Source organism: Podarcis filfolensis (assembly GCF_964270895.1).
Source record: "Podarcis filfolensis genome assembly, chromosome: 1".
NCBI lineage: Eukaryota > Metazoa > Chordata > Lepidosauria > Squamata > Lacertidae > Podarcis > Podarcis filfolensis.
This window is the reverse complement of record NC_139604.1, coordinates 1,101,392-1,124,107: the sequence shown is the minus strand read 5'-3', so window position 1 is coordinate 1,124,107 and position 22,716 is coordinate 1,101,392. Positions and strand designations below refer to the sequence as shown.

Sequence of the window (22,716 nt, the reverse complement as noted above, 5' to 3'; positions counted from 1 at the left end):
TAAGCCCAGTGCTGAGCTAACACACTTGCTGACAGACGGCAATTCTACAGAGCTTGCTTTATCCTCAAATTACTGCATTGTGTGGGCAGACAAGAGTTCTTTTCTCAAAATTGTATCACAGGGCGCCTTATAAAGTGGTGAATGGCAGAGTATCAGTGGTACAAAGACCTATGTAGCAGCAAACAAGGCAGATATTTTGTGCCTAGCACTGTCCCACGCGGTGCAGCAAACAGCAGCAACAGCCTTGGTGATTTTTTGCCCGGTGGGTATCAAGAAAAAGAGGGCTTTTGAAGGAGGGCTTTATTGTGATGATGAGCCACTTTGTACATTGAGCTAAAATGGGTCTCACCAAGACTTCATTTCCCCGGATGAGAAACTGAACATTGAATGGTCCAGAGATAGCAAAGGCATCTGCAATCTTCCTGGTTGCAATTTTCACCTGAGAGAACAGAAGAAAGCATGTATTTACTCAGACAACCTCCTGCCCCCAAAAGTAAAACAACTACCACCGCAGCAACAACCTGAGAACCTGGAATTGGACAGCCACCGCTCCCTTGAACATCTTGCAGATAAGTGCTGGCTCTTCACTGTCAGAACTGCCCCAAATTACGCCTGAGAATGAGCTCCAAGTTGCGTTTCCAGGCTTGCTTCATCGCTCCCTAACTCCCCCTAACACAGCAAATAAAGGAAGCAGCCAGGTATGCAACATGGAGGATCATAGAATCATAGAATCATAGAGTTGGAAGAGACCACAAGGGCCATCGAGTCCAACCCCCTGCCAAGCAGGAAACACCATCAGAGCACTCCTGACATATGGTTGTCAAGCCTCTGCTTAAAGACCTCCAAAGAAGGAGACTCCACCACACTCCTTGGCAGCAAATTCCACTGTCGAACAGCTCTTACTGTCAGGAAGTTCTTCCTAATGTTTAGGTGGAATCTTCTTTCTTGTAGTTTGGATCCATTGCTCCGTGTCCGCTTCTCTGGAGCAGCAGAAAACAACCTTTCTCCCTCCTCTATGTGACATCCTTTTATATATTTGAACATGGCTATCATATCACCCCTTAATCTCCTCTTCTCCAGGCTAAACATGCCCAGCTCCCTTAGCCGTTCCTCATAAGGCATCGTTTCCAGGCCTTTGACCATTTTGGTTGCCCTCCTCTGGACACGTTCCAGTTTGTCAATGTCCTTCTTGAACTGTGGTGCCCAAAACTGGACACAGTACTCCAGGTGAGGTCTGACCAGAGCAGAATACAGTGGCACTATTACTTCCCTTGATCTAGATGCTATACTCCTATTGATGCAGCCCAGAATTGCATTGGCTTTTTTAGCTGCCGCGTCACACTGTTGGCTCATGTCAAGTTTCTGGTCAACCAAGACTCCTAGATCCTTTTCACATGTAGTGCTCTCAAGCCAGGTGTCACCCATCTTGTATTTGTGCCTCTCATTTTTTTTGCCCAAGTGCAATACTTTACATTTCTCCCTGTTAAAATTCATCTTGTTTGTTTTGGCCCAGTTCTCTAATCTGTCAAGGTTGTTTTGAAGTATGATCCTATCCTCTGGGGTGTTAGCCACCCCTCCCAGTTTGGTGTCATCTGCAAATTTGATCAGGATGCCCTTGAGTCCATCATCCAAGTCGTTGATAAAGATGTTGAATAAGACCGGGCCCAAGACAGAACCCTGTGGCACTCCACTAGTCACTCTTCTCCAGGATGAAGAGGAACCATTGATGAGCACCCTTTGGGTTCGGTCAGTCAGCCAGTTACAAATCCACTGAGTGGTAGCATAGTCAAGACCGCATTTTACCAGCTTCTTTACAAGAATATCATGGGGCACCTTGTCAAATGCCTTGCTGAAATCAAGGTAGGCTACATCCACTGTGTTCCCTTCATCTACCAGGCTTGTAATTCTGTCAAAAAACGAGATCAGGTTAGTCTGACATGACTTATTTTTCAGAAATCCATGCTGACTATTGGTGATCACAGCATTCCTTTCTAGGTGCTCACAGACTGTTTGCTTAATGATCTGCTCCAGAATCTTCCCTGGTATTGATGTCAGACTGACTGGGCGGTAATTATTTGGGTCCTCTCTTTTCCCCTTTTTGAAAATAGGGACAACATTTGCCCTCCTCCAGTCTGCCGGGACTTCGCCTGTTCTCCAGGAATTCTCAAAGATGACTGCCAGTGGTTCTGAGATCACATCTGCCAGTTCTTTTAATACTCTTGGATGCAGTTCATCTGGCCCTGGAGACTTGAATACATCTAGACTAGCCAAGTATTCTTGTACTATCTCCTTAGTTATTCTGGGCTGTGTTTCCTCTGCTGAATCATTTGCTCCAAATTCTTCAGGTCGGGCATTGTTTTCTTTATCGGAGAAGACTGAGGCAAAGAAGGCATTGAGGAGTTCAGCCCTTTCTGTGTCCCCTGTTTGCATTTCACCATCTTCTCCTCTGAGTGACCCCACTGTTTCTTTGTTCTTCCTTTTGCTACGAACATACCCATAAAAGCCTTTTTTGTTGCTTTTAACCTCTCTAGCAAGCCTGAGTTCATTCTGTGCTTTAGCTTTTCTGACTTTGTGTCTACACGTGCTGGCTATTTGTTTGAATTCCTCTTTGGTGGTTTCCCCCCTTTTCCATTTTTTGTACACATCCTTTTTTAATCTTAACTCAGTTAAAAGTTCTTTAGATAGCCACCCTGGCTTCTTTAGGCACCTTCCATGTTTCCGTCTCATTGGTATTGCCTGAAGTTGTGCTTTTACTATCTCCCTCTTAACAAACTCCCAGCCATCATGAACTCCCTTTCCTTTTAGTATTACTGTCCATGGGATCTCACCAAGCACTTCCCTAAGTTTTATGAAGTCGGCTTTCTTAAAGTCGAGAAATTGAGTCCTAGTATGCTTGGCTGCTCCTTTCCGCTGTATAGTAAACTTCAGAAGAGCATGATCACTCGCGCCTAATGATCCTTCCACTTCTACCCCACTAACCAGGTCATCAACATTGGTTAGGACCAGATCTAAAATGGCTGTTCCTCTTGTTGCTTCTCCCACTTTCTGGACAATGAAGTTGTCTGCAAGGCCAGCGAGGAATCTGTTTGACCTTATGCTCTTGGCTGAGTTTGACATCCAACAAATATCCGGGTAATTGAAGTCCCCCATTACTACTATCTCCCTTCCTTTTGCATGCTTGGCCATCTGTTCCAGGAAGGCATCATCTATGTAGGTCTCTCCATTACTTATGGATCAAGACGGTGCAAATAATGTTTCTCTGAGTTAACTTGCTTGCCCTGAGGCAGAATACATATTGGATTGCTGTAGTGCCTTGGCACAGAACATACACTAGCCTTTTCCTCTCTTTTTAAAACAAACTCTGTGAGAGCTACCCAATTCCGCTCTGGTGGCCATAATTGTTTTCAGTGTGTCTCTAAAGAGTTTATTAGTATAGTTAATAGTGTCCACGGTCTAATGCTGCCCGTTATCATTAAAACGAAACAAAACCATGCTGACCTTTTCCAAGGCTCCTTGGCTAATCGTTTGTGCAGGGAACATCAAGGTAGCATCTCCAGAGTGAACACCAGCATCTTCCACATGCTCAGAAACAGCATGACAGATAACCTGCTCAAAAAAGAGCCAGTAGAAGTGTTAGTATGTAATAGCAAACTGTGGTAGCTAAAATGGCTGTGAGCCAGTGCTTTGTGGTTAAATAAGCTGTACAATGTTTAAACCTTGTTATCTGCTAACGACTGTTATCCCCAAATATCTTCTCTCTTCACTTACCAGCCTTCTTCTAATTTAACAGTCCAATTCTATACATTTCTACTCAAAAGCAAACCTGCTGAATTCCATAGGACTTACAGCCAGGTATGTATGCATAGTGCTGCAGCCTATTATCGTTCTAAATATTTTGTTTTACTTAGGTCCAAGCTATCTGAAAGATTGAATTCCCTCATATGAACTTACCTGGAATGTTGGGTCCTCACTCCTGCCCTATTTTATAGGGTTTTTGTAAGGACTACAAAGTACCTCAAACACAGTATACGAATGAATACTTACTATTTTTATTTACTTCTATTTGTTATGCCAGGCTGTTTAACAATATGGTGATGCTTGCAGTGGATGCCGGGAATTAGAGATCTCTGTGCACAATTACTGTACCACGGCATAATGGAGAGCCATTCCAGATCCATCACAGAATTCAGCTAACATTTTTCAAACTCTCAGGGGCAATCTAAGATATCCTCTGCTATGTGTGAACTGATGAGTCTGCTATACTGTATGTTGTTTCAAGCTTTGGCCTAGTTGGAATGGGTCCTTGAATTCTGATAACGCATTTTGCTTGCGTAGATGGAGATGAGAGAGGCATGTGCAGTTGTGCATAGTAACGAGCCTATTGTCCATGCATTGCTCCACCCACTTTTGCTGCTGGCCCCGCCCACCTCTGGCATGTGTTCCCTGAAAGGTTTCCCAGAAGAGAATGTTGCTCCCATTGTGAAACGGGCTCCGCATCCCTGATCTAGAACTTGGAATGAAACACTTGTTAAGCTGCTTTAATATTCTGTCTGTAAATCCTGGAAAGTATTTTTTTAAAGCATTATTTAAGGAAGAAGTTTGTACCTTTCCATTCTTTGCAACAGCATCCATTTCCACTTCCCGAGCTCCTTCAATGAATTTTGTCAGCACAACAGGGTGTTCCTATTGATATCACAAGGAAGAAAAAAATATACATCCTGTATGACTATGATTTGGCACTGTGTTAGTAACTGGCATGAATTCTAGTATTTGAAATATTTCAGTAGAAAGAAAGGATCGGGGGGGGTCATTGTAACAGAATCAGTCTTAGCAAGTTTGCAGCCCCCTCTTGGCTATGGAGTTGACATTTGGAAATGAACTGAAAATTGCCATAATGATTTGCAGCCTACATGGCATAAGAGCTGGGCTCTTTGAAAACCGAGCTTCTTCTGAGAATGTGAAAATCCAGTCCAGAAAATGGAAGCGTCTCTAAATGTAAAAACATGAGTTCTATCTCAGCTTAAGCATTAGGAAACCCGCACTGATGGGGTGGGGTTAAAGTTGTTGCAATTGTTTGTAGCTGAGAAAAGTTTAATAAAGTTGTGGCCCTCCAACAAGCACATTCTGGGGAGTGTGAGTAATGGCGGCTGCTTCTACATACGCAAAATGAGTTATTATTACTCGGGAATCATGTGCAATTAAAGAACATTAGCAGGAAAGATTCACAGACTGGCTTAAGAACTTTCATGTAATTTCAATATGTTGTCTGAAAACAAACTCTTTAATCTTCCTTTCTTCACGCCTCTTCTACAGCTTCATCCTATACTGTACATCACTACCAATGGCAGTTACAGACGCAAGTCAGCAGAACGTATAATTGTTTAATACTGCACATAACGATTGCTCAGGATCTGTTTCCTGGGCATTGCCGTATGCTATTAATTCTCCTTAAAATTACAGACTACACCGCCCGGTTAAAATTACAGCCAAGCCGCCCGGTTCTGCAACTTCTCAGAATTGGAGAACATGCTTCATGACCGCCTCATCGGTGGCCTGAAGGATGAGAAGCTGCAATGACGCCTCTACGCTAAGACGGACCTAACGTTCCAGGTCGCTCTGGAGGAGGCCCTGGCAACGGAAGCTGCCGAGAGGTCAACGCAAGAGGCACAGCCAAGCCTGCCGTCCCAACCGAGGGTCCACCACGAAGACCTCACTGATGACTCAGGATCTGACAGGGAGGAGGTGCACCGAGTACAGCAGCGCACTCAAGCAGCACACACACCACAGCTGCCTCGACGAGAAGGAGGGAACTACGCAAGCTGCGGGGAAAGTCACGAGAGGAGGACCTGCCGTTTCCGCAACGCAGAGTGCAGGCAGTGCAGAAAATTGGGACACATTGCCTGGGTGTGTCGGGCTCGGCCCACCCAACGCCAGGCATCAGATGACCAATCCAAGAGCCCCAGGTCCCGGGGCCCAACGCACCAAGGCAACTCGACGGAGCTCACGGACTTCCAGGTATACCAGTTGCCCCACCCCAACAGAGAAAATTTATGTAGAGGTACAGATAGTGGGGGCCCTGTGCCGCATGGAGCTTGACACGGGTTCAACTCTATCCATAATCTCGGCAAGGACCTTAAGGAAACTGTGTCCTACTGGGGGTCCCAAACTCAGGTCGGCCCCATTCACCCTCCGGGACTTCCAGAAACGTAAGGTCCCCACAATGGGGGTGGGGACCTTCAGGGTGCAATATCGAGGGCGGATGTGGCAACTGGACTTGCTTGTGGTCAAGGGCCCCTACATTAGCTTACTGGGATTGGCATGGTTTGGACCACTGGGGCTAGCCGTCACCAGGGTGAACCACACTAGCTTACAAGTGGACGTGGACGCCATATGCAAGGAATTTCCGGGGGTTTTCGATGGGAAATTGGGACAGTATACGGGGCCCCCATTGCTCTACAGCTTGACCCCGCAGTACGACCTGTCAGGCTCAAGGCCCGCCGGGTCCCGTCCGCCCTGAAACCCCGTATAGACGAGGAATTGGACCGGCTTGTGGAGCAAGGAGTGCTGGAGCCGGTGCCTAATGCCCCCTGGGAAACCCCAAACGTCACACCCGTCAAGCCTAATGGTTCGGTCCGCATCTGTGCAGACTACAAATGTACCATAAACAAGGCCCTCACGGCCCACGCATACCCAGTGCCAGTGGTCAGCCATGTCCTTGCCACCCTGGCTGGGTCAAAAATTTTTGGCAAGCTGGACTTGGCCCAAGCATATCAACAGCTGCCAGTAGATGAGGCCACAGCAGAGGCACAGACGATTGTGATGCACAGAGGAGCGTTCAGGGTAAAGCGGCTGCAATTCGGAGCCAGCGTGGCACCAGGCATATTCCAGAATCTAATGGACTCTCTCCTTAAAAGGATTCCTGGCGTCACCCCCTTCTTCGATGATGTGTTGATTGCCGGGCCCACACCAGAGGAGTTTGAGGACCGCTTCTGCACCATTCTGCACCGTTTCCAGACGGCGGGTCTCAAGGTGAAGTGGGGAAAATGTCTACTAGGAGTGCCTCAGGTGGACTTTCTGGGATTTATGGTGGACGCAGAAGGGGTCCACCCGACTGGGGACAAGGTACGGGCCATTTGTGATGCCCCAGCGCCCAAGAGCAAGACTGAACTTCAGGCCTTCTTGGGACTATTGAACTTTTACCATTCCTTCCTTCCCCACAAGGCGGCAGTAGCGGAGCCCCTACATAGACTCCTGGACAAGCGGGCCCCTTGGGTGTGGGGGCCAGCGCCAGGAGGCCGCATTCCAGGCAGTCAGGAACTTGCTTGTCTCAAACTCGATCTTGGCACACTTCGACGAGAGGCTGCCGGTGGTGCTAGCATGCGACACCTCGCCCTATGGCTTCGGTGCTGTCCTGGGAAACCAACTCCCGGATGGAAGAGAGGTACCGGTGGCATACTTTCCCTAGACACTCAACGCAACCGAGTGGAACTACTCGCAAATCGACAAGGAGGGTCTGGCAATCGTGAAGGGAGTAAAAAAATTCCATGATTTCTTGTACGGGCGGCCCTTTACCGTGGTGACTGACCACAAGCCGTTGCTTGGCTTGTTTGCCCCAGAAAAGCAGACCCCCCAAGTACTGTCTCCTTGCGTCCTCAGGTGGTCAATTTTCCTTGCCAGCTACCAGTATGAACTGATTCACCGCCCTGGGAAGGCGATGGGCCATGCGGACGCCCTCAGCAGGCTACCACTACCGGAAACAGGCCCTGACCCAGCACCTGCACAAGAGGTTATGAGCCTGGAGCTGCTTCCCGACCGCCCCATTTAGGCACAAGAAGTTGCACACCATTCCAAGAAAGATAGGGTCATCTCCCGGGTCCTGGACTGGGTGTGGAGGGGATGGCCCAGCAGCAGCCGTGGGCCAGAATTCACCGGCTACACAACCCGCAAACATGAACTGTCGGCCCACAAGGGGTGCCTGTTATGGGGAAGCAGGGTCGTTGTTCCCCAGCCCCTCCGCAAAAGGGTCCTCACAGCCCTACATGAGACACGCCCAGGGGTAGTGAGAATGAAGGCCCTTGCCAGGAGTTATGTGTGGTGGCCGGGGATCGACGGAGAGATAGAGGCCTGGGTCAAACACTGCCAGGCCTGCCAAGAATCCCGCCCAGATCCCCCAAGGGCCCCAGTCCAGTCCTGGGAGTCCGCCCGAGCACCATGGTCACGCCTGCATGTGGACTTCGCTGGCCCCTTTCAGGGGAAAACATTCTTCATAGTGGTGGACTCCTACACCAAATGGCTGGAAGTCGCACTGGTACCGTCCACTTCTACGTCCGCAGCCATCCGGGTACTATGCAGGCTGTTTGCAACCCACGAGCTCCCTGATACTCTTGTCTCAGACAACGGGACTGCATTTACGTCAGGAGAATTCCAAACCTTCACAGCGCAGAACGCCATCCGCCACATCCATTCGGCGCCATTCCACCCTGCCACCAATGGCCAAGCAGAACGCATGGTGCGGACCACCAAGGACACCGTCCGCCGCATTGGGAGTACCGCCTTGCCACATTCCTTCTAGCACAGCACAGCAGCCCCAGCTCAACGACTGGCCAGAGCCCTGCTGAACTACTAATGGGTCGGTGCCTTGCAATCAGATTGGACCGCCTTCACCCCTATAGAGCTCAGGATGAGGTAGTGGTGGGGGAAGGTAGGAACCCCTGAACCTTCGTGGCCCAGGACCCAGTGTACGCAAAGAACTTTGGGGCAGGCCCAGCATGGGTACCCGCCACAGTCACCAGGGTCACTGGCCCCGTGTCGTACGAGGTGCTAACGGATGGGGGGCAATGCTGGCGCCGCCACTGCGACCAGATACGGCGACGATTCCCGGGAGAAAACCAGGAGGAGGACGGGTCAGAGGAGTCCCAAGGGAACAGTGGGGCAGTGAGGCCCATAGAACAGGAGGGGCCAGCAGGTGAGGCAGAATCAGTAAATACAGAGAGGACCCGCGAGGCTGAAAGGACACCGGAACCAGAACCACGACTGAGCGAGCTGGTTGCGCCAGACCAAACGGCCCCATCACAGCCAGCATCCTTGGAACATGAGCCAGAACCTGAACCCCGGACCAGGGAACACCCCAGGCCACAACGCACACGTAGGCCGCCGGCGTACCTTGAGGACTATGAATGCGACCTCCCGGGCAGGACTGGAACTTAGAGGGGAGGGGTGTTATGTACTGAGTTGAATAGGATCCAAACTGCAGCAGTCTGATTGGTCCTAGAACAATAGGATCCAAAAGGCAGCAGTCTGATTGGTCCTAGAACAATAGGATTCAGAATGCAGCAGTCTGATTGGTCCTAGAACAATGCAGCAGTCTGATTGGTCCTAGAACAATGCAGCAGTATGATTGGTCGGCAGGAGCCACCCAATCCAGCTCCAGATAGAAGTGAATCCACAACCTGATTGGCCTACAGGAGAATTCCGGAATTAGCCAATCACGTGCAGCCCATTGTGTACATAATGTATATAAAGCAGATACTTTGAGGGGACTTTCATTCCTCCTCACCACTATGAGCTGAATAAAGAGCATGAAATCACTTTGCGACTCTGAGTATATTTCAACATCCATGTGCATACACACTACTACTACGAATTTACAAATGCCTTAATCTTTTACTGTTACTATTAGAAATCAAAGGCACCTTTGTAAGAAGGAATGTTCCAAGTATCAAACAAGTTCCCAAATTAAGAGTGTAGGAACATGCAAGACTTCATGTGGATAAGCAAATTTAATCATATTCAAGTTTCCTAAAACAAATAAAAATCAAATGAGTGGAGGGAAATGAGGACAGTGTTGTATAATACCTGTGAAACTCTGGTTGCCTCTGCCAAGAACTTTTTCATCTCTTTTTCTGTATGGACTACATTCATTGCTGAGCCACTATGAAGAAAGAGGGTAGGGAAAGGTTAAAGATACTGTCATATCACACTTTTCATCTTCGGAAACTGTCTTCCATTCAACTCATCCTCCCAGTTCTTTCTTAAGCTGAAAGGATAAAGCAACACTTCACCAAAGGTAAACAATATTGAACTTACCCCTAAAAAGGTGAGTGCCCCCAAGAATATATCAAATCAGGGGGAAGGATTATTGACTAAAGATTGTGTAAAAAGGCTGCTTCTCCCCAAGATCTACTCTTGCTCAATCATTTGCAATGGTTTCACAGGGAACTTGGCATTGCTGAAAACAACGGTGTGTGAAATGCTAATTCTGGGACAGTAAGTTTTCAGCTTGGTTTGTCATCCATATTTGATCTTCTTTCATAGTGGGTTATTTCACACAAAGCCCAAACAATTCCTTTTTGGAATCACAAGAATCATGTCAGAGAAAGTTGAGAATGAGTGGACCTATGATTGTCATATCAAAATACAATGCCAACACAAATGTTCACAGTTTTCTCAAGGTTTGTTATTTCTGAATTTGGGGTTTGGTCAGCTATAATATCTGTGAGATACAGTAGTTTAGGTACACTGGAAAAAACAGGTAGGTGGGGATTCAGTTCACCCTCCCCCCCCCCCCAAGCCATGTATGCATTCTCTTTATGTAGTTGCTTTGCTATTTTCTAAAATCCTCAACATGGTGATTTTCAGCTCATGGTTTGCACTCTTGCCACATGGGGTGCCTTCAGAAGAAGAATATTTTTTATGGAAAAAGTCATCATGAAATTCCACCTTGAAAATATCCTTGTAAAGAGGATATAAACTTCCTGTTCAGAAACAAGGACGAAGCCATTATTCAAATTCATGCTCTATCCTGAGTTATCTAGCTAAAGCATACAATCTCTATGACATTGTATGGTATTCTCACACATTGCCTGGGGCCAACCCAGCAATATTTTTGATTTTCACAAACCCATAGATCTTGACGTTTGGCCTGAAAGAGACAGCCCAGGTTTGTTTTAAACTATGGTTCAATGCAATGTGTGAACAAGGTAAGAGTCTGTCTAGGTGAATTGTTTATAGAGTATGCTCTTGTCTTTTTAAAAATTTCTTCCACACCATCAGAATGATTCCTACTCTTTTTGAAGAATGAGACCAGATTTTGTTATCTGCACCATCTAAAGATCTTCTGCTCCTGAAACATCATAAAACCTCCCTTCGCTGTTTTGGTATTCAACCAGTAAAAATCTGACTTATGTCCAGGTGCCTTTTCTTTAAAATAATTTTACCCTTGATATTCCAGAATTCTCTAATTGTTCTGCCTATAAAAATTGGGTTACGAGTGCGTGTATGTAGGTGTGTTTTTTTTAGTTTTTTTTAACCATTTCACCCTCTGCATTCTGAAATTCTTTAAATTCTTCTGTCAGTAAAAATCTGACTCTTGCTAGTGCCCACCCCCTGCCTTGATGCTTAACCCCAGAATTTCAAAGAATCATAGAGTTGGAAGGGACCACGAGGACCATTGCTTGAACCCATGATCCTGAGATTAAGTGTCTCATGCTCCACCAACTGAGATATTCCCTCAGGGTGGAATAATAATAATAATAATAATAATTCTACCCCACCCATCTGGTTGGATTTCCCCAGCCACTCTGGGTGGCTTCCAACAGAAGGTTAAAAAATACATTAAAACATCAATCGTTAAAAATTTCCCTAAACAGCTTCAATACCGCCTGATCTCTCGTCTGAAGTGACTCAGAAGTGGCACAATACAGGTGTTGCTCAGGCACCATATGAAACAGCAGGAATACACCCAATACCTTCCACACTACTGAACATATAGCAGGATCATACTGAATCTTCCTTGAAATATTGCAGTCTGGTGCCTATGTTATTTTGGAATACCAGCAAAAGAAAACACCACCACCACTGTGTGGAACCATGCAGCAAAATCCAAAAAGACAGAAGTGCTGCAAAATCCCTGTCCAGAAGAGCCCAAAGGTGGCAAATGCCTAACCTATTTGTGAAACACCTTTTCCCCTTAAGAGAAATTGGTGTTTGAAATGCTTTTGGAATTCAATACAATTTTGTCTATGTAGTTGGTACTGTTGCTCTTTCATACCAAAATTTTAACCACTATGCTGCATCAGTTCTTGTACAATACTTCATATTATGGGATCTCTAGTTATTTTTTATTAAACATTCCACTGGAACTAATGAGGATGAAACCATTAAAGCTATGTGGAAGTTATTCCATGTGCCAATTACCTTCAAAAGAAGAGTAAACCTCCTTTTGCAAGATGTCCCTGTCTTTCTAAACAAAAGATCAGCACTTCAGACAGATCAAAGAACTCCTTCTAGGCTTGAGAATCCTGTGGATTGCTTTAAAAAACCCATTCAAAAGAGGTTTTAATTGAATTATTTAACGGTAACTTACAGTTAATCATATCACGAAGGCCTTTTGCACTTAACAGATTCCCGCCCCCTGCTTAAACATTCTTTCCGCTTCCTTCAGTGCCAGGGTTGCATCCCTCAGGTGGATAGTTTGCCTCTCTTTTATTATCAGAAGGCTTCAACTCAATTTCCATCTGCACTTGCGAACTGTGCTCAGCAAACTCTATTTCTCTTCCTACCCTCTCATCTGTGAATAAGCACTTTGCCACATTAAGCTTTGTTGAGGGAGTATTTAGAACATCTCTGCGCACTGATTCAGCTCATTCCCAGCTCTCCTTGTTTTGTTTTGTCAGCCATATCCTGAAAGAAAAGCAGCTGCCACGGGACATACTTGTCATAAAACTGTTACAGGTGAAAGAGAATTTCATATTGAAACTGTAGATATGGTCAACACAACACAGGTATGCCTATATTTCTCAATAATTGAAAAACGAGGCTGGCAAGATGCGTGTTGTGACATCCTTAGGGTAATGTACCATTACTCAGAGGGCTCCTCTCCCCATTTTATGATTGAATAATATGCAACAATAAATGTTAGAAATTTGAACAATGCTGGCATTTAATGGTAATACCAGACTTTTAGACATCTGAAGGCAGCCCTGTTTAGGGAAGCTGTTAATGTTTAGTAGATTATTGTATTTTAATATTGTGTTGGAAGCCACCCAGAGTGGCTGGGGTAACCCAGCCAGATGGGCGGGGTATAAATAATAAATTATGATGATGATGATGGTGATGATGATGATGATGATGATGTTAGGTTCCAGGAGGACAACAGCCTCTCAGGCATGCCACTGGGCTACCGACAGACCAGGTCCACTTGCGGGGGGCCAACCGCTAGCTTTGCTCACTGCTGCCAGGTTTCCAACTTACCTTCAATTAAGCAAAACTAGTCTATTTGTAAGGAGGGTTGTCACCACCCTTTGGAGCCTTTGTCTTGTAATTGTTGTTTCACATGGTATATGCCTTACATTTTGTTATACAAGAAATTCTCTACTGATCACTATAGGAGGGGAAAATACGTGGGATCCAACTCCAAAAGGACAAATTCTATTTATCAAACCAGTCTTGGATGCATAGGGACTATGGGGTGCAGACTTTCCTGCTGTGGGCAGCATGTCAAATGCGACAGTGCTAACAGGACGGCTCCACTAGAAAGAAAGCGGACACAAACTTTGCTACAGTTTTAGCACATGCTGAAAACCCGGGAACTGATTCTGTTCAACTTCAGCCCAGCTCAAACCCAAGATCTGCTGGGATGAATTTGGGCCTATGCCATCGTAACTCCATCCTAGTTCTGCCAGGAGTTACGCATGACTTAAACTGACATAAGTTTCACCAGCTTCCCAGAATTAGGATAGCTCAGCTACTCTGTTTTTAACTACATCGTATGTTAAGATTACTGTACTACTTCTATTCTTGTACACTTGCCAGAAGCATTTACATGACAGGTGGTATATAAATCTTTTAAAATAAAAAATAAAGTGAATAAAATGGCTAGATCTACTTCACCACTCCTAGAGTAAATGAGAGAAACAAGGGTTATTATTATTTTTCTTTTTACTAAGGGCATTCAACTGACTTTTATATTGCCCAGTACATGTCAGAATGTTTTGACCCATCCTCCTGGACCTTTTATAATCTTAAGATATTACCAGTAGCTGTCAATTTATCTACATTTCTGACAGTATAGCATGCATACACACACATTAGGTGACATCTTTTCTTCTTTTGAAGAGGGTATACATGGGGAGGTCCCAACACATTTGTGTGGGCAGCATTTGCCAAGATATTGTTCCCAATACTTCCATGTGACTTTTTAGACCTGCAGGACAGTGACTGTACGTACACCTCATAGCTGGTGCTGAAGCCGTCAAAGATGGATGCATGAAGGATCAACTGAGCTGCTAAACAGACATATCAGTTAAGAGCATCTGAGTGGGCATTATCCACAGAAAACAATAGTATCACCACTACTATCTTCTAGGATTTGAAGCGCCAAAACCCAATTGTCCAGTTAAGAAATCACTTTTTCATGGTGTTGGAGAAAGAGACTTTTCAGACTGTTTACATGATCCAATTTGATTCTGTTTTTCAGCTTTGTAAAAGTCCATAACAGATCTTAAGGCAGGAGCACTCCTGCCATCATCAGGTGCTCCTGAGCATCAGCAGCGGTCATCATTGTCTCTGCTCAGACGGCTCTGATGCAAGCCAGCAGGAAGCAAGAAAGCGAAGGGAAATAATTGCTGCCCAGACTAGAGTGGCTTCCAAGAAGTAAGCCTTAGGAGGAGACGGCTGAAAAGTATGTAGGCTGAGGAGCAGGATAACCCAGGGTACTCTGGGAAGGGAAGAAAATACGTGAAGATGGTCACTCGCTTGGGTGGCTTTGGAAAAAAGAGGATGGGGTAAATTCATGGAAAGTCAGTCAATCCACCCGTGAGCCAGGACTGCCAAATGAAACATTCATATCGCTGCTGATGTGGGGCAGGGGAGCTGGAGAGAAACAGAAGCAACAGAGAGTGAATGTTGCCTTCATGCCCTGCTTGGGACTTCTCCAAAGCAGGTGGTAGGTCACTACTGTGAAAAGGAGGTTGAGCTAGATAGCTTCTTGGTCTGACCCACCAGGACTCCTCAGAGAATTCGCCCAAGTGCTTTGAGTGAAGGGACATGGGCGATAGGGGAATGGGAAAGTCAGGGTTAACCGCCAGCTGCTACGTAGGGGACCCCAGGTTAGGAGACTCTTCTGATTTGGAAACTGGGGAGCAAATAGCCCTAACTTTGGTTTGGTGCAGCCGGTCCAAAGTCAATACTCTGTAATCAATGAGATGCTGACAAATGGCAAAATGACTAAGAACCTTGCACTGAAGTTCTTAATACAATATTAAGTTGAGAGAGCCTGCTGTTGGCTCAGATATATGAGTGCCAGGCAGGTCTAATACTTTTTCATTATCTCGGTACCTATCAGACCTCAGCTTCTTGGTCTAAAAACTGAGCAGCTTCCACAGGTAGCACAGCGGTATCCTGATAGTGCAAACAATGTAGGAAGTTCAATTTACATTGTCAAGGGCGGGGGAGAGGCTTACCTCAAAACATAGGATGGTCTCAGCAAGCATGGGTAGCCAACCAAGTTAGCAAATTCAACAGCATTCTCCTAAAAAGTTGGGAAAGGATCTTTTTTTATATATAAGATACTGAGAATGCCTAGACATGTTTGTACAAGTAAAATCTGGATACATTCTCAGTCTTTGGTGTACCTGAATAAGCTAATCTGTATATGGAGGAGCGGAAGAGTGTTCTCAAAGGTTTTTAGAAGAGAGAAGGAACCTAACCACCCTGAATGGTGATATCACACAGCAGGTCACAAAAGAAGCCTTGCAAATGAAAGTGGGGTGCTTAACGTTTTGGGTGTGTTTGAACCATCATTCTGCATAATGCAAACAACCCTAGGAGGCAAAGCTCAGCAGCAGGCGGCAGGGTTGGGCTAGGCCACTTATCTGACCTCTCTCTGGCTGCCACTGCTGCATATCAGGACAAGGAGGGGGAAGACGAGGTTGCGATGAGGTTGGCACAGTGCAGGCGCCACAGCAGAGCCCATCTGGTGCTTCTGCCAAAGTCTTTGTACCACACCCACCCCATCCTTCCCCACTCCACCCTGGTATGCAGGGAGGCCAGGTGCAGCCCCCACAGTCTGCTCCTGCCAAAGCTTGAGGTCTTCTGCCTCCTTCCACTCTTCCATGTGGATACTTCTGCTTAACCATGTTTGTCATTTCAGCCAAACCACGGTTAACAATAGCTATGGCTTGTTTGAAACAAGTCAGCTTGTTTCAAACAAACTACAATTCATGCTAGTTTCTCAGGCCAGATGAAACAATGTTGTGGGTAATTAAAAATGGTCACACAGAAAGAGGGGAGGGGAGGGGGAGCATGGAAGGTTCTCCTGGGCTCTCTAGACAGGCATGGCAGAGCAAAAATAACCCCCTACTCAAAATTCCTGGACACCAAAAGTGCTTCCTAAAAAATTCAATGCCTCAGAAACTGACCTGTAACTGTAACTGACTAAAAAAATGAACAGAACACAGTGGGATAGGAGGAAACTCATCTTCAAAGCCCTCACATGTATACCAAGGAATAAACCCAAGGAAAGGATTACGATCCAGCTAGGGCACAAGCTTGCTTGCTCCTACATCCATGCTGCAGGATGAATGCACCCTTCTAAATACGAACAAAGAAAATTAATTGTGAACAGTGGCTTAAGCCTTCAACTGCTGCTCCTTAAATTACTAAACACAGATTAGATGTATGTCTACATACCAAGGAATTAACTGCTTTCCAGGGTGCTTGAGCTATTTGCAGCTCATCAAGAACAGCAGAGAATGTAGATCGATCCTCTGCCCGGTCAATCTGCAGCGGGTTAGTGCCCATAATTCTAACTCCATTCCGGTAAAGTGGCACAGCCAGGTTGTTTGGAATCTGCCCTCCTACAGAGATGATGCAGCCATCGCATTCCTATAGAAAATGAGAACAGAGAGAAACTTAGACAAAAAACAAACAAACACACCACAAGTTGATTATGTGCAGCTCCTTGCCAAACTAAACCATCTATTAGCACAATCAGAAGCAAGGTAGAGAGAACAGCTTGCGTCCAGAGAAGGATGAGATTCCAGTAATTGTCTTGCTCTGTTCTGCCTTGGTTAGACACACCTGGAGTCCTGTATCCAGTTCTCGGCCACAGTTTAAGAAGGATATTGACAAGCTGGAATGTGTGCAGAGGAGGGCAACCAAGATGATGGAAACCAAGCCTTATGAGGAATGGTTGAAGGAGCTGGGTATGTTTAGCCTGGATAAGAGGAGACTGAGAGGAGATATGATAGCCATCTTCAACTATCTAAAGGGCTGTCACATGAAAGAAGGAGCAAGCTTGTTTTCTCCTTCTCCGATAGCTTCAAGTTACAAGAAGAGAAGTACTTTCTGATGGTTAGAGCTGTTTGACAGGGGAACGGAATCCTTTGTGAGGTGGTGGACTCTCCTTCCTTGGAGGTTTTTAAGCAGAGGTTGGATGGTCACCTGTCAGGGAAGTTGTAGTTGAGTTTCCTGCATTGCAGGGGGTTGGACTAGATGACCCTCAGGGTTGCTTCTATAATTCTATTATTGTTTTACTTTCTCATACATGGAATTTTAAGCTTCCCACTTTGACACCCCCAAAACAACTCTCTGTAAAAAAGGGGTGTTGTCCAGAGCAGCACCCTGTGGGGTGAACCAGTCCCAAGGGTTGTTGCAGCTCTGGCTGCCAAAGCCCCAGTTAACCATTCTCTCCTCCCAGTAAGCTCCAGGACAATATGAAAGAACCCTCCCTCCCTCCTCTAGTCCGACACCACTAGCACTACTTTTCTCTGGGCTAAGTCAGGTGGGCCAGTTTTAAAAACAGAATTCCAAAGGAGTCACATCATGAACCCTGACTGCTAATGGGTGACCTGGTGCTCTGACCTCGAGAGGGCACTTGGCCTTGTTCCTAACAAAAGGAGTGTTCTCATGTCTCAAGCCTGGAGGCTTTTCACCTGGCATCTTTGAATTCCCCCCCCCCCATAAAAGAGAGAGAGAGAGAGAGGGAGAGAGAGAGGGAGGAGAAAGGTACTTGACAGGTGGTATTAATTGGATTGCAGCTCATGCTGCCCTAGTAGGAGACAGGGTCAAGAATTCAAGCATTTTAGGAACAGAGTTGCAAAGAAAATACACTTTTAAGTATTCTGCTTAAGCACTTTGCTGAGCCAAAGGTGACAATGAGACTGACTTTGCAAAATGGAAGGTTTAGGAAACCTTGGTTTATATTCTCTGAGACTATTTGGGTTTTTTACCTCCTGTTGGGAGGTGTCCAAGATGATGAGCAGGCTGAGGCAGCACAGAGACCTTCAAAAACTGCTGCACATCTATCAGAGCAACTTTTTGAAAGCTGTGTTTGGCATTTGAAAAATCATGTTAGCTTCAATGGCATTGTCCTCATGCATAAAATTAAGCATGTGTGTAATTGCTTTCACAATCACAGGTTAAAACTAAGCTCAGCAAGGGCAGGACAATTTGATCCATAAATAACTGTGAAATAAATTAAATCAGCTTGTAAATACTGTGCAATATGTCATCTTTGGAAAATAATTCTCTATTTATTTGGCAGTCATTATGGAGCAGTTGGTTAGGAACTGCAATGCCATGCAAAATATAATGCCAGGGTCTTTTTTAAAAAAAAAAAAGTAGTGCCCAGCCCAAGGGGACAATGAGACTGACTTTGCAAACTGTTTGGCATGGTTTAGGAAACCTTGGCCTTGATTCTTATTTTGAGGCTGTTTGGATTTTGGATTAATAAATAAATAAAATACCTCCTGTTGGTAGATGTCCAAGATTCTCTCCAGGGACAGCTCATCGAAGTACAGCCTGTCACACTCATCAAAATCCGTGCTCACTGTCTCCGGGTTGCAGTTCACGACAACTGTTTTCTTACAGAGCTGTCGCAATGTGCGGATGCAAGACACGGCACACCAGTCGAACTCCACGCTGCTCCCTGCCAATGAAAGAGCAAAACCAGGTGAAGTTTTGAAAGGAGATCATGGTGCAGGCAGGTTTTAAAACACCAGGAGCGGTGAAGGGCAGAACAAAGATTCCTACTGCCTCCGTGTAAGCCTCCCAGTAACTCAAAACCTGTGCAAACATCAGCAATACCTGTGAACGACTGAGTTCATAGAATCATAGAGTTGGAAGAAGCCTCCAATGCCAGCTTGTCCAACCAACTGGCAAAGCAGGATATCCACTGCTAAGGTACTTCTGGGAGGTGCCATCCAATCTCTGCTTACAAAACCTCTAATGAAGGACAGTTCTATCACCTTCTAAGGGAGGAACTATTGTCTGTACCATCTGTACCAAGTTTTCACTACTGTTTTTGAATCCTTTTCTTGTCATTTGAAGCCACTGGCCCAGACCTCTGGAGCAAGAGAACACAAGTCTGCTCCCTCAGCTCCATGACAACCCTTCAGATTAATTCTCTCTTCCCCAGATGAAACACACCCAACTCTTTCACCCCTTCTCCGCAGGACTCCAGGTCTCCAGGCCCCTTTGCCATCCTTGTACTAAATAGCACCTTCCTGGAACTAGTTCAGCAGTTCATGGGTCTGACTGGGGGCCCGTATTCCAAAGCGGAAGGGAGAATCTCATTCACCATCTCTTAATTGTGCTTACATCTATACCAGCACTTTCCAGGTTTTTAATTTGTATTTTTAGAACTAGTCTAAAATCTTTGGCAAAAATAGAAATAACTTTGGTTCTACATGGACAAAATGCAATGTTCTAGCAACGACACAACGTAAATTTTGCATGTGGAATTCTAGGACAATGTGAAACTTTATTGCAGAAGAGGGTGCCTAACACACCTAACACACTTTTACAGGGTCTTCTAGTCTGGAAAGGCAGAGATACTAAAAACAAGATTTACCTATGTGATATGGTCCACAACCCAGCACCATCGTTCCATGGTCATCAAATTTTACATCATGCTCCTAAAATAGAACACAGTATGCAAAGTCATCCAGTATTGTTCTCAGCAGCATCCACTGCACCCATGAGAAGAAACCATTTATGCCTCGCAGTTCTTCATTTTAAAATTTTTATTACTGGGACTTAACTTTGACCTCATTTAGTTTACTTGAATGCCACTGAATTAAACAGATTTTTGGAGACTCAGATTTACCTTAATTGTAGGACCAATTTAAATTTTTTTTTTTTAATAATTGCTTTATTGATTATAAAAAAAGAAAAAACCAGTCAACAAAGAAAAAACCCAAAGGATATTACAAATTACAAAAAATAAATTTCTTACAACACAACTTCTATTATGACTTCTATTCACCCCATCCAGAGTCCCTGGTTTCTTTTGAGTAGCGCACTTTTAATTATCACTCCAGACTTCTCCGAAATTCTTATTTTCAGAAAGTTTTCTGGGTTAATAAAGGGGTCATTCTAAGCCTGCCAGAGAATTCACAATTTTGCAATGCTCTTTAAGATATTTTCTGTAAATGTCCCACTCTCTAGTGAACGTTTGTTTTGTATTATCTCTAATTCTTCCTGTCATCCTTGCTAATTCTGTGTATTCTAATAATTTCGTCTGCCAGTCCACTTTGGTCAGGGTGGAATCTCCTTTCCATTTTTTGGCTATTAAGATTCTTGCTGCCACTGTTGTGTACAAGAACATCTTCCTCACATTTTTTGGGCATGTCTATACCTATTATACCCAGTAGAAAGGCTTCGGGGGTTTTTGCAAAGGAGATTTGAAACCTCTTTTTGAGCTCATTGTATATTATATCCCAAAATTCCCTTATTTTCTTACAATTCACATGTAAATCATCGTACCCTCTGCCTCTCTACATCTCCAACAAATGCCTGGTTCTATACATTTTTTGCCAATTTTGATGGTGTTAAATACCACTGTTAAAGCATTTTCATGAAGTTCTCTTTCAGGGTATAACATGCAGTACACTTCAAGTCTTCCCTCCATAGTTTTCCCCAGGCTTCCATTGGAATATTATAGCCAAAGTCTCTGGCCCATTGGACCATTTCCGATTTAAATTCCTCCTCTTTGACTTCCCAGTACAGGAGTCGTCTATACATTTTAGAGAGTGGTTTCTCTCAATTTAAAGATTCTGATACACTCCTGTGAGATGTATTCTGTGTCTTGCTGAAAGGTAGTGGCATGAATAATCACATAATACAAGAAGGAATACACCAATTTAAAGTAGCCTTTTAATCTTACCAACGATTAATGTTGGCTTACAGAATATTGTAGCCATAATGAATGCTTTTAATTAAAGGACACCATTGAAGGTACAGACTCACACCAGTGAGGTCACAGTGCCCTTATCCATTATGCTACTGAGTTTAGAGCCCAAAAGCAAGAGCTATGCCTAAAGAGTCCCATTTATGAAGAGTGGCTCAATTGACTCAGGACCACTGTTTCATAGAAAGTGGAGGATGCAGGTCTGATTTAAAGACCAAAAGGGCTGCATAGATGAAGAGTGCAGACACCATCACTTGTCTCTGTTTACTCCCCGCAGCCCCACCTCCCTCCAAGCATTTTTGCTCCAGCCAGGCTCACTTCTATCGATCTATCGATCTATAACCGACAGCCAAGTCATATAACAAGTTGAAAAGGGCGACAACAGAAGGACTAAACAGATAGCTTGATTTGATTATTTGTATCAATAGTTGAGTAATGCTTCTGTCTAGGAAGGAGCATCTGAAGCTGCCACATTATGTGTCAGACTAAATTATCTCACAGTCTCAGCACAGTCCACTCTGACAATCAAGCCCTTTCCAAGCACCTGCTTCCCCCACAAACCTTTTTAACTGGAGATGTTGGGGTCTGTGAACCCAGGTCCTTCTGCTGGCAATGCAGATGACTCTTTGGGCCTTTGATAGCTCATCTGTTCTTCACATTATGCTAGCCCAGGAAAATGTCCATTATTAAAGGTTATGTAACATGGTCATTTTGCCTGGCCTCAACTCAGGCTAATAGGCTTTAGGAGTTTTGTGTATAAGAGCTGTATTGCTACGCCTGTCTGGGAATCTACCCAGCTACTTTCCCAACCGCCTCAGCTAAGCATTGTCCTCATTCTTCCTACTGCTTTCACTATGTACTAAGTGACTTTGATTCCTAACAGTTTGTGTTCTGATCTTCAACTCTTGCAGAGATATGCACCAAACTGGATTGGCATTACTGTACTGGCTCTCTGGCCCTTTTGGTTTGTGCCTCATGCTTCAGTGGTATTCAAGAGGTCAGCCTCACCCTCCGTCCTAACCAAGCCTCTCTTTCTTTCTTGTAACTCACATCCCAAAAGCTATTTCTAACGCATTGCCCCAATGCCCATAAAGCTGCTCCAAGTAATCACCTACTTCGCATTCATTTTTACAAATTGCCAGGGAGTTAGCATTTTCATTATGCAATTCATTGTCAGTAAGAGGTGTGAAATGGGATGGGACAGAGCTACCCACTGTGCTCAAAACGCATTGCACCACGCAAATTGAATTTGGTAGGGAGAGGTTCAACTTTGCAAGAAGAAGTGGGGGGGGGGGAGGAAGCTCCCGTCTCACAAGCAAAACTTGCATCGATTGCTCTCTCATTGGTAGTCCAGAGCAAAGAGCAAAGGCTTCCTGTTTGTTGTTTATAGGCGTTGGAACTTAAAGAATAAACTGTGGCTCTGTGGGTAAGATTTTTCATTGCTTGTATCCCTGCAATGTCTGCTCAAAAGGACTATAACGCTCCCAGCTACACTTTTACTTTCTCAATAACAATAGTAGGCAAAC

General features: G+C 45.0%; 1 protein-coding gene across 3 annotated transcripts in view; it reads right to left on the bottom strand.

Moving 5' to 3' along the window:
* CPS1 (carbamoyl-phosphate synthase 1) overlaps positions 1–22,716 on the bottom strand; it is a 193,528-nt gene that overhangs the window by 35,015 nt on the left and 135,797 nt on the right. For all 3 annotated transcript variants that reach the window (XM_083626151.1, XM_083626152.1, XM_083626153.1), the window contains 8 exons: positions 19,853–19,916; positions 18,747–18,928; positions 16,690–16,884; positions 15,462–15,529; positions 9,856–9,931; positions 4,606–4,683; positions 3,499–3,606; positions 350–439 (listed from right to left, as the gene is read on the bottom strand). In XM_083626151.1, coding sequence (XP_083482277.1) covers positions 350–439; positions 3,499–3,606; positions 4,606–4,683; positions 9,856–9,931; positions 15,462–15,529; positions 16,690–16,884; positions 18,747–18,928; positions 19,853–19,916 — 861 coding nt within the window. The remainder of the gene's footprint in view (positions 1–349; positions 440–3,498; positions 3,607–4,605; positions 4,684–9,855; positions 9,932–15,461; positions 15,530–16,689; positions 16,885–18,746; positions 18,929–19,852; positions 19,917–22,716) is intronic.